The sequence below is a fragment of the Pundamilia nyererei genome, unplaced genomic scaffold, assembly GCF_000239375.1.
Source record: "Pundamilia nyererei isolate P.nyererei 1_Seehausen unplaced genomic scaffold, PunNye1.0 scaffold00036, whole genome shotgun sequence".
NCBI classification, from domain to species: domain Eukaryota; kingdom Metazoa; phylum Chordata; class Actinopteri; order Cichliformes; family Cichlidae; genus Pundamilia; species Pundamilia nyererei.
In genome coordinates, this window is record NW_005187437.1 from 779,482 (window position 1) to 791,855 (window position 12,374).

A 12,374-nucleotide genomic window follows, 5' to 3' on the forward strand; every position below is an offset into this window, starting at 1 on the left:
CAGCTGAAACGACAACACATCCAACTACAGCTGAAACGACAACACATCCAACTACAGCTGAAACGACAACACATCCAACTACAGCTGAAACGACAGTGCAGTCCACGACCGTCATCACTTCAGCTTCACCAAAAACGCTGCAGACAGACGACACCACCCCCAGCCCACCTCCTCAAACCACAGCAAACAACCAGACATCAAATGAGACAGCTTTACCAACTGAAACAACGCTCCCATCTGCATCAGCATCACCAAACATCACTGCAACCACCACTGTGAACACAACCGACACAGGTCAAAAAACATCCAGTCTGCTCTTTTTTGCCATTTTAAAAGAAATTAATGCACTTTTGGGGGTTCAAGGACAGTGAGAAACAATACAGATAGACAAATTTATACATAGCAGTGCCACACTTTATGACCTAAAGCAAACAAAATGCTTTTGCGTGCACAGAAGATTGAATTCATTTGCATGTTATGGTGGATTTCTTCTCAGGTTTCAATGAAATTTTGATGACAAGACCCAGATAGCAAGGAGACATTGACTAAACATTGGTTCAATATCAGGTGCTTCTATTGAATCAACGTTGAAATCTGACGTTGACCCAACGTCACTTTTGCACCCTTTTCTAATATTGAAACAATCTCAGATTCTGATATTGAATCACTGTTGAACTCTGATGTCGATTTTCCATCACTTTTGCACCCTTGGTTACTATTGAAACAATAAAGTCATGATTAAAAATCAGTACTTAAAAGGTATTTGTATTAATAAAAAACCGCTGCAAATTACCAGCAATACTTAAACCTGCAAAAAAGACAATTGTATATGATCCACAAATAGGAAACCCATAAAATGCTGGACATTGACTTACAATTTGTCATGTCCATAATAATATCCCTATAAAATGAAGCATCTGGCATTATGTAATAAAAATGACATCTCTGTATCAATTACAAAGTAATTTATTATATTTTTAAAAAAGTTTCTTTGTTACATGTATTGGATACAGGTCACTTATTTTTTTTAGTTTACTCGGGGATCAAACTGGATATCGGGCATCCTGCACCACCCATGTTTTCTGAAGGGTAGCGGAGACATTTCTGCACGCACTGCTTGGGCGAAGGCAAACTCAGAAACAGCGTTTACCCCCACCCGCTGAGTCAGGCCATCTAGGACACAAACAAACACAAAAAGAAGGAAAAAAACTGCCAAATTAGAGCTTAAATATGAATAACCTCTTGTCTATTGTCTTCAGCAGGGAGAAAGCATCTAAACTACTAGGCTGATTAATATGAAAGTCACAAGGCAGAAATCAGCAAACTGCTGCCTCACTTTGATTCTCAAAGAGCCATTAGCTAAAAAGCTCAAAGCCTATAAAGATAAAACGAATAAACTAAACTATTTGCAGTGAAATGCATTTCTATTCCTATGTGTTGGATCTGCCAACGATAGCCTGCTGGTGTCTATTCAAGCAGAACATACAGGAGAAGGCCATTTTTAAGCAGTTTAACCAAATTTGACAATTTCTAAAGTTCAGGGCTACTAAAGTCCCACAATCTTTAAGAACTTACCATTGCTTTATTTGCCTCCGGTCATTGCAGTTCATCTCGTCTATGTTGTTAAATGGCTAATCCAGAGGCATGAACAGGGTCAGTGCTGCAGGATTAACGGAAGGCTCTGAACTTCTCACGGAGGTCCCTGACTTCTCAGCTGTTATCATGATTATACGTTTTTGGAAGGCTGCATCTATTGAAAAGAACAATAACACAAAGAATACTGGCTTGTGATAAACTGGATAAGCATTGTGATGAGAAAAACAACTATATCCATAAGTGACAAACAACTGCCTGGGCAGTTTAAGTCAATTAATAAATGAGGCATAAAACCAATGGTGTGACTTGTGCAAAGCAAATATGATTTCTTCTTACATTAGTATAATTTCAGCTGTGTCCAGCAAATATTGCATTTGTTTATCTCATCGTTTCTCTGTTTGTCCCCCCTCAGGTTTTTCACCCGACTGGGAAAAAGATGACCTGGCGTCAAACCCCGGCCTAGTCGCTATCATTTGCATCTTCTGTATCGTCCTCGCCCTCGTTCTCGTGGTACTCACAGTGAAATGTATCCGATCGCCGAGATCCAATTTTGAGAGGCTCGAAGATATGCCGATGGTGAGATAGAAAACGTGACAGATATTCACAGTTGCAGAGGGTGAATCCTAATCTTAATCTTACTGTAGGTCTGGTATACCTCTTAAAAATCACACTGAAACACACAAAATGACAAACTTCTTGAATATTGTTTCAAGAATATAATTCATGAGTAACAGTATGAGGCTCTGCCTGCTGTAGGTTACTCATCCCAGCAGGGGGAGGCAGGTGCTGGTTAACACGTAGAAAACATGGATTTGCCCGTAACATGGATTTGGAGCAAGGCCAACACGTTCCAGGATTTTGCTTCACGGGGATGTTAACTGTCAGCCCCCCACCATGAGTAACACGTAAAAGTTTCCCAGCATTAAATGTCGTCTTCTTCTTGTTCCTGTCTCCTTAGTAATGAGGACAGTGGTTTCTCATTTACACGAACAGGAAGTGTGAGTGGATTGTGTGTGAAAAGTGTGGTGACTATTTCTCAAGAGAAGCTATCATTAGAGCCGTATCAGTGCGTCGCCAGATAGTTTTAAACTGTTGGCATATCTCAAACTCAGCAGCAAGGGTCTAATCAAGAATGAGATTTCTGAAAAGCAAACATTCTCTCTCACACTTACGGAGCACTTACAAGTTCATGTATGTATCTAGTGTGCAGAGACAATATCACAAAGACTTTTCAGATGACCCACAATGAGGCTGTCAATATGTGTGAAATAGAATAAAATACTGCTATTCTGGTAACCGCTGCAAAACAAGACCTGCAGCGCTGTACGGACCAGTGTTCTTTAAAAGGTGTTCTACGAGTGTAAATCTTTATTGCTGCATGACTGGGCATTGTGCTGGAGTGTACTTTATACCGTACGAGCTACATATCCGACAACATGGGCTGAAAAACAACTGATCCTCCAAAATGAGCAGGTCGGGACTTAATGATAACTTGCAGGGTTAATAAATGACAAACAATCCCCTGTAGAAATCGGATAATATGATCTAGATAATGTCCATGACCACATTCTTAGCAATTTTTTCTTCACACATTCTTAGCAATTTCCTTTTGATTATTCCTGACATTATGAGAAAAGAGAATAAGATAAGTATGAAACATTTAAGCTTCCCTTCCCAGGAGTTTCTCAACCTCATCTTCACATGGTAATCCCTTCTGACATTCACTAATTTAACATTTAAAACGGGTAAAAAGACGATTTTTTTAGACGCTTGACTCCGTCAGCTGATTGTCAGTCCTTAACGTTAATTACATTAATATGCCTAAAGCAGGACAGCGAAGACTTCACCTATTGTTAATCTGAACGGGAAAAAGAATGCAGGCATTCACTGTAATCGGATAAAAGAAAAAAGAAAAAACAGAACACATTGTACTTTAGTTCAGATGGTAAAGCAGGTACTGGACATTCAGTGCAGGCACTTTATCACCACGCTAACTGCTGGTTAACTGTGAATGGGTTGTTTGTTTTCTGTGAACTCTCAGGGCAAAGTGAATGAGGAGTCTCCGTTCGCCCACTACTCGAAATGACAGAATGCGCTTGTGGACGCCGAAGGCCCGGGACGGGTCCAACCTGCCGAACGACTCTGACATCATCAGGCTCGTCTTTACGTAGCACTTTATTCAATGCCTTTGACCTGCTTAATTCATTTTGGTTTTAATTAAGTGTAATCAGCTAACTACAACTGTCGCTTCCTCCATAGTAAAATCTGAAAATCAGCCTGAAAGGTAAACCTTCATACATAACGCTTGCTAAACTGGTGACATGTATAATCTTGTAAGCACTACAACTCAGAATTACACTGGTGATTTAATAAGAGTGCAGATTTCGATTTTACATAACGCTTTAACAAAGTCATAACTGGAATGCACAAGTGTACAAATGTGATCTTATCTGGAGTGGCATATATGACGTATGAATTGTGGGGTATGAGGTCTTCTGTGCAAGCAAAGCTCAGACGCAAAAAGTCACAGTGCTGAGCACATGTTTTAGACCACCGGCCAGTGTAAGGTTTATGCCATAGCTGTTATAAATTAACAGTTCTGGTACTTACCAAAATCATTCTTTAATGATTCTGTAATAGTTAAACGTGTGCTCTTAAATTAAGATCATATTTTTAATGCTAAAATATAAATATTGTTGGCATTATTTTCAAATTTACTGTTATAAAAATAGAATAAAAAGAGTAAAGGCATCATTAGTTTATGATTTAATTAAATTTGATTAAATTACAGTTACTTACTTGCATTCCTGAACAGAACAATTACTGCTTGAACGTCATGCTTGATTAATTTCTGACTTCCTACAGACATCCTCAGTGTGGGTATTAAAAAACTTGTTTTAAATGAGCTTTTTGGCATATTTCAAAAATATTTTTCTTTTGTTTTTCTAATAGCAGGTAGTCTAATAAATGTGTTATGCACTGGAAATATCAGAAAAACTGTGGGGCCACTGACAGAATCTTTATGGCTAAAAACACTAAACAATAGGCTCATGTTCTTATTACTGATATAAAAAAAAACTTGTATATTTGTATGCACTAAAACAGGTACCGCTAATTATTTCTATGTTCACTCTAAAATTAATATCAGGCCATTCACATTAGTCACATCAGAAATGTTTCCAGGTTCAGGAAAATCTCGGGACTCATTTCCAACAAAAACACGTGCAATTCTACTTTGTCTTGCTAATCTTGATAAATGTAAACAGATTTGCTTATGCTTATAAACAGATTCAAATATAGAATTGGATCCTTTCTGCTTTAAATGCCTTAATAATTAATATCCCTGAGCTAGCCTGCACAAAAATGATAAAAGTCATATTTCTAGACATTTTAATTGTGGCTCAAAGTAACTTTTTTCATGAAATGCTGTCACACTGAGTCTGTGTGGCAAATCTGCTATCCTACACTCAATTTTGCACTGACTTGAATGCTTTCCTGCCATTTCAACAAAATGATTTAATAAGTCAGTGTTTTGTAAATCGGGACGATCACATGCTGTGTACCAAGTACATAATTGGGATGTTTTAATGAAAATAAAAACATTGATGTGGTGTTTTTCACTTTCCTGTAATGTGTCCCTTGTTGCTACCTCAGGTTAAGATTACGTAAACCTTTTACCCAGCCGGTTATCTGGAAAACCCCACCAGCAACTTCCTTTAACCTACTAACTGTTGTCTTCAGCTATGTACCAACATGCCAGAGCTCCTCAGACACATGACTCACACTCCAAAGATAAAGAGAAACATCTCCAGGGCTCGAAGGTGAGGATTACCCAAAAAGGCCATGACTATTTAAGAGGACTGGAGATTGAGGCTAAACCAAATGAGCGTCTGGATAAGAATGTGACTGGGACCTCATTACCAAGACATCCTGCCAATGAAAATATAAATGGGCTACATGAAAGTGTGACCACTCAAGCGGTTTTGTTTGTATTAGAACTGTGAATGATTCATATTTTGTGAGGAAACCCTTTAACCCTTTAAGAGAGACACAAAAACAAGCTGCGGGAATCTCAGATGTGAGGCATTAACATGAAAGCCTTGTTTGGTTAAAGCACAAGACCTTTTATGAGTGTAACTGAACTTTTCTGGATCTAAAGAGTTGCACAAGATGACAGTGGAAAGTAAAAGAGAGGTTTAAATTCCAGATAGAAAGACACACTCAGTGAAAAAAGACTATGTGTGCGACTCGTGCAAGGAAACAAACAGGGCAAATTAGGACTGGCTAAAAGATCGCTCTCGTAAAATTCCTCAGATACCACTGCACTGCTCTTGTTTTATTGTTAATGCTGAGATAAGGATGGGGAAAAAAGCACTGCAATCAGGTCAGATGGCATATCAGGGAAAGAACTATTTGAGCATCTCTTAAACTTTGATCTTATAATGATGCAAATCTGCTGATGAAGTTACTTTGTGAAAAGAAATTTCCTCTAATATTCTGAGAAGGGGCACAAAAGGAACGCAAAACAAATTTAGTAGTCTTAACGCAAGCAAGTATTTAAAACTTTGTTCTTTTTCTTGTAAAATCTTCCACTTTTTTTCAATACTGGACTCAAACATAGACAAATTCACAACGATGGCTGATGGTCTGTAGCATACACTCACTGGCCACTTTTTAAGGTACCCCACAAATATCTATTTAGCCAATCACATGGCAGCAACATTTAAGCATGTTTACATGCTCATGACAACCTGCAGAAGTTCAAACTAAGCATAAGAATGAGGTTAAAAAAAAGTGATTTAAGTGACTTTGAACATGGTTGGTGTCAGATGGGCTGGTCCCAGTATTTCAGAAACTGCTGATCTGCAGGGATTTTCCCACGCAGTCATCTCCAGGGTTTGATCGTGCAGCCGACAGTTCTGCAGCAACCGTGTGTGACGCTCTCGTGTCAATACGGACCAAAAATCTCACAGGAATGACTCCATCACATTATTAAATATTCATAAATCTAAATAAATCTATGCCACGTATTAACTGAATTATGAACACGTGTTAATGCAAAAGATCCAGTACTAGCAAGGTGAGCGCAGACTGACAGTCCATAAAACGTAGTTTTAACCAAAAACGTGGAGGAAAAAACAGAACCATATCACCGCCGATAAGTTTAAGTGACCTAAATAAATGACAGATAAACAAAACAAACGGAATCAGGTGTACGTGCCAGATCAATCGAATAGTAAAAAGGTACAAAGGCGCTTCAGCAGCCAGCTAGGTGCACTCAGCTGCACCGGGCGTGAAGCTGGCCTGCCACAGACCTCGTGGCCGGCGTAGTGAGCTTGTTTACGTCTCGCGGCTTCGCTTCCTGCCATGTGATCCGCTGGCTGACGTCGCAGTGACGGAAGGGCACGGACCTCTGCATGCAGCAGAGTTTGAAGTCTAAAAGTAAGTGACTAATTTGCAGCAATAAAAATGGATAAATGCAGTAGCGTTACCTGAGCAAGTTCGAGCAGTACTTCACTGTAAAGGCAGACGAGACGAGACACGACGGCGGGTCGCTGCGGTGAGTGTGAAATAAGACTTTAACTTCCAGACTAACCTGCACCTCAGATGCGCTCAGATGGGTAACTCCTAAACAGCTTTTTAACGGAGTAACCCGACGTTAAAGACTTCAGCGCTGACAGTTTTCTCATGAGAGAGGACATTTAGAAGAGCACCAGTTTCCTTTTCACACTCTTGCGGTGGCGATCAGAACCCTGCCCAGATACTCAGCATTGATTTCAGAGCGATCATAAAGAAAGTAACGTCACATCTGATCATATATAACACACTCACCTACTTCTAATAATAGTCATTGTGTAAAAAAAGCAAACAAACAAAAGCAAACATAAAAAACCGTCTACTCCATAAATGTTTCCATGGATGTTCTTCCTTGTAATCGTGATAAGATTCTGTTGTAGTGGTATAGTTCTGCTCTATTACATGTCAATAATACTTTGAACGACAGGATTTATTAAGCAGTTCGAGGGGTAGTTTCAACTGTGTGCGTTAAACTTTCTGAATAATTCATCTTCCCCAGCAAAGCCACAAGGAATGTTCCCTCCTTCTACCTTTATCTCCTTCCTTCCTCCATATCTGCTTCCTTCACTCTCTCTGTGTGACCCCCGCACAGACACTCAGAGCGTCTTCCTCATTTTCACACAGATCTTCCTTTCCTTCTTTCTGTCTCTCTTGCTTTCACCCAAAAAACTGACAGCAACAGCTGAAATACTATCTCGCCTGATCATCACCTTGTCGTTATCTCCCTTTTCTTTCTGACTTGTTTTCTCACAAGCAAACGCATAGTTTCCAAGCCACGAGTTACAAGGAAAGCGGTCTCGACATCTTCATGTCTCAGCATGCACACTTGTCTTTGCCTTAAGCTTCTAATTGGATCTTGCAAATGTGGGTGATTTGTTATTTCTCTGCTGTATTGCTTGTACTTTGTTTACCACTTTGCAGCATTTGCCTTCCTGTAAGTACTAATATAATTACATTCCTGAAACAGACTGGGGTTATTGTTATAGAAAATGCTCATACAGATACATACAGCTGTTACCGATTAGGAATGACAGATCAGAAATTACTTTTCTAAATATCTGAGTATTTAGAGAAACTCATGTTTCCCGCGTTTAACTCTACTGGAGTATGTTTTATGTTTCCCTTTTAAACACCATAAAACAAATGCTCTACCTTTACAAAACCGATTTTTAACAATAAAGGCGTGTGCGCTTCCATTTTTCCCCATTTCTGTGAGAATGTTTGAGATGGGGTGAGTTTTTGGTGGGTCAGCAGTGATTCTCTCAGCCTCCCTCCATCAACCCATTAACAGGAGTGATAAGGTCTCCCCAGTGTGACATGTGAGAGAGTTTTTCTCTGTCCCAGAGCTTTCATTCACACAAACGGGTTACATAATTCTGCAGTTTTCTTCTTGTTCGGTCAGACCCGTTTTTTTGCCATGGGAAACTTTTGAAATCCTGCAGTGTCATCAGTTTGAGAAACAAAGATAAACAAGGAAGAAAATGCAGAATGATCCGTGCCACCTGGAGTCATCCAGAGCAGCTTGGAGTTCAGCGTCTTGCTTAAGGACTCCTGAATCACGGACCCTAAAGTTAGGGGGCTGTGCGACTGGAGGCACAGCCCCCCGAGGGAGACCGTTCTCTCTGCATCCATTAGATGGCAGCCTGCCACACTGCTAATCCTGCTGTCTCCTGCTCTCCTCATCTGAGCAGAATCACAAAGCTTGTGCCTGAAACTGTATGACTCACTCTGTTTGACAGAAAAATGAGATTTGTCTTGTCACTTTATTAGAATTGACAATGGTGAGAAGAAGAAGGGGAGGCTTTGGAGAGAGAAAAAAGTCACCGTGCCATTTATTGACATCTGACTAATTTACAGTCTTAATTTTTATCAGCAGCGTTTCTTTCATGTAATTACTATTCTTACAAATTACGTCGGTCATGACTTGATTCTGACCTATGTCGCATTTATTGCGAGGATCTATTTGCGTCATTTTTCAATCATTTTAGATCAACCACTTGATTTGGGATATAGCGCCGTTTGTAAGTCATGCATGATTGTTGCGCAGACTTTTTCTAAGTCTTATCAGCCTAGATTGAAAGAAGCCTGTCTGCTATCTGCTGTGCGTCACCACAAATACCAGCATCAGAAGACGCCTTGGGTGTTCACTTTATGGTAGCAAGATTGGAGGATGTATAAGAAGGTGCCGCCGCTCTTATAGTTAATCATTACATGCTGTGCTGTACAAGAGTGGGGAGTTCAACTAACGTGCAACGTGCGATCTTTTGCAAGGCTGCGTCGCAAAGTAGTGTAAAATGAGAGCTGTTGATGCTGGGTTTACTTAAGCGAACGGAGAAATGTGCGCAATATTTTTATGCATGATTGCACTGGGTAAAAAGCGTAACACTCGATCTTGTTATGCTCACTTTTCCTGATAGCAGACAGAAGTTGCAACTTGTTGCACTTCTACCTTAAGTGTGGCGTCGCTTCCAGTCTAACTGATGTTTGCAGAGAAAGATGATCACCTTACTCCTTGGCCAAACCCCACAGTTTGACAAAAATAGTGACGGGTAATCGTCAGCCGTCACCCAGCTTCAATTGGGTCAGCCATATGTGGCAATCCTGGACCATCAACTCAGTGGAGTGCACCGATGCAAAGGTCTGGAATCACTTTTCAGCGTCTTTAAGTGGTTTAACCTTCCTACCACGCCTGCATTTAATGAAGCACTTATTAAATAGTCATTAGGGCTCTGATATTCTGCCAGCTATGCTTATAAACAGACCCATCTTCCAGCACACATTCTAAATAGCCATTGCAGACAATTGCACACATAACTAAAATGCTATTCATGGTTCTATTAAGTAGTTTTGTCAGGGAGCCCTGCTTTTTAGAAAGTTGGTAGCTTACACCTTACTTGGGGTCAGGGTGTTCCCAAGTAAGGATTCACAAGAGATTTGTGCCTGAGAAACCCATCATCCTCTGAGCTGAAAGTCATCTCCTGTCAAGTAAAAAAGCCACCTGACATTATTTCAAGAAGCGACAGATTGCCACAAATAGACAGACCTTTGAAGAATTGTTTCTGCACTCTACCAAAAAGCATCTTGAAACCAGAACATCAAAAAAAGAAGAAGAAAAACCCCCCTGTTGGGGTGCGCTTCAAAGGACAGAGGGTTTTCAGGTCTCAAGAAGGTCCTTTTTACCTTATAGGCAAAAGCAAATAAAGACTGCAGCATCACAGTGAGCTCTCCAAAGATTTAAAAATTTGGAAAGATCCACTTGGTGTTACAATTTGAGATGAGAATCCTTCTGTCACAGCGTCTATCTTCAATGATTCTCAATAGCAGGCCTTTTTCACAGCACACATCTTCATTTGTCATGCAGTTGTAAAGTGGAAGCAGCTATTCTGAGCATAAAACTCCCATTCATTTTCCTTTTTCCAGTAGGTAGGACTTCATGACTCACACAGAGGCACCTCTGCAGCGCTCTTGGTTGAATCATCGGTGCAATTAAAAAATATATTGACTATATAGGAATCTATACATTGGAGGTGGGGTTGGGCATTTAACGATCTCTTCCAAGATGCATTTTCATTGCAAACTGCTGCCTTTTAAACCTTGAGATGTGCCCTAACGACACGCACACGCTCACTTTATTGTGTTGTGCTATCTCTGGGTGATGGCTTCCCCTCTATAGAAATTTTAACTGGATCTCCACACTTTCCTCATCTATCATATTTGTGGTTATGATGGTGTAAAAAATACCCTCAGATACAGCAGGTGGATGCAGGGATGACGAAGGGGTGGATTTAGCGGGCGCACACGTCACAGGGAAAATTTGCAGCTCAAATTGAGAAGTCGTGTTTGGTCTATTGTTTGAGGGTAATGAGGTGTGCTACATGGACGACGCAGCTCAGTTTGATCGGGCCATCTTATTTCTGGTAATAGTGGCTCTGTTTTATTCAGTAACGAGGTGGCTTCGGTCATATCAGCACCCTAAAACTGATGCGGTTAAATGGGATTCAACCTTTCTTACTGTGATGTGTGAAAAAGGCCCATAAACAAGTTCTGGTGTACATCAAAACGAAGATCACATCCCCAGAACTAGTCCACATGCCCAGACCCCTACTGCCTTGCTCATGTTGCTAATGACCCCAGTGCCTGCCCCTGTGGGTGGTGTCTTTCAGGGAAAGAGGCCTGGCTCCAGGCATGGTCAACCAGCTCCATTTCATTCCGGCTTTCTAAGTTGAGCTTTTTCCGGCATCTGGATGGGATGATTCCTGGTTGCCTGTTTTTGGAGGTGTTCCTGGCACTCTGAGAAGAGACCCTGGGGTAGAACCAGAATGCCTTGTAGTGGTTATATTTCTCATCTGGCCTCCCTCGGGGGGAAGTGGAAGGTGTGGTGGGGAGAGAGATCTCTGGATTTCCCTGCAGCATGACTGTGGATAAGTAGAAAATAATGGATGTATCAGAACAGATAGGGATAGGTCTGAATTTCACCCACATCAGTGTAGTTGTGCTTTCTCTAAACTGAATGCACCTACATTTTATGTTTTTGTTAACAGTCATACCTGCTGCTTTATTACTTGTAGCTTTACACACAGCACACTTCACAGAATTACTCCTGTCTAACAAACAGAAAAGCCAGCATCACTGAAACTTTAGACATCATGCACTTTCACCTTTTTAATTAAGTTTAAATTGAAACTATCATACTATTGTCTGTACAAAACCCACAAACTCTGATAGTACATGTGTGTCTCAGAAGAGTTTCCTGTTTAGATTAATGATTAATATGCTGAGCACAGTTTGTTTGCACGTAAGCACGGCTGCCTTTGTAATGCTGCTCAGTCTAATAACTAATTCCACGTCTCTGGCTCAGAAACCTCAGGTGTGTATGCATGTTTTATAGGATTGCTAAAGGTGCATACACATCTGAGGAAGGAAAGGACAGCGCCTTGTGGACAGGAGAGCTGTTCACTGAAGCAAAGGTCCAGGTTGGGCTAAAAAGGAACACGCTGGTGGAGCATTTTGTCTGACATTGCTGGAAATGTGAAGTGCAATGGGAGATGATGGAAAAATTAAAGGCACCCCATGACACAATATTGTCACAGTACTTTAGTCACAATTTCTTTTACTTTTTGCAGTATGCAGAGTATTGCAGTATTGCAATAACACTATCTATCTATCTATCTATCTATCTATCTATCTATCTATCTATCTAT

At 40.5% G+C, this 12,374-nt stretch overlaps 2 protein-coding genes across 2 annotated transcripts in view; both read left to right on the top strand.

Annotated features, from left to right (window-relative positions):
- Nucleotides 1–4,521, top strand: part of cist1 (colon, intestine and stomach enriched 1) — a 6,582-nt gene extending 2,061 nt beyond the window's left edge. The window contains exons 3-5 of the mRNA XM_005730214.2: nt 1–294; nt 2,009–2,172; nt 3,638–4,521. Coding sequence (XP_005730271.1) covers nt 1–294; nt 2,009–2,172; nt 3,638–3,682 — 503 coding nt within the window. The 3' untranslated portion in view covers nt 3,683–4,521. The remainder of the gene's footprint in view (nt 295–2,008; nt 2,173–3,637) is intronic.
- Nucleotides 4,522–6,999: 2,478 nt separating this feature from the next.
- LOC102197099 (cAMP-specific 3',5'-cyclic phosphodiesterase 4D-like) overlaps nt 7,000–12,374 on the top strand; it is a 105,514-nt gene continuing 100,139 nt past the window's right edge. The window contains exon 1 of the mRNA XM_005730216.2: nt 7,000–7,156. The gene's annotated coding sequence lies outside the window, so the exon portion shown is untranslated. The remainder of the gene's footprint in view (nt 7,157–12,374) is intronic.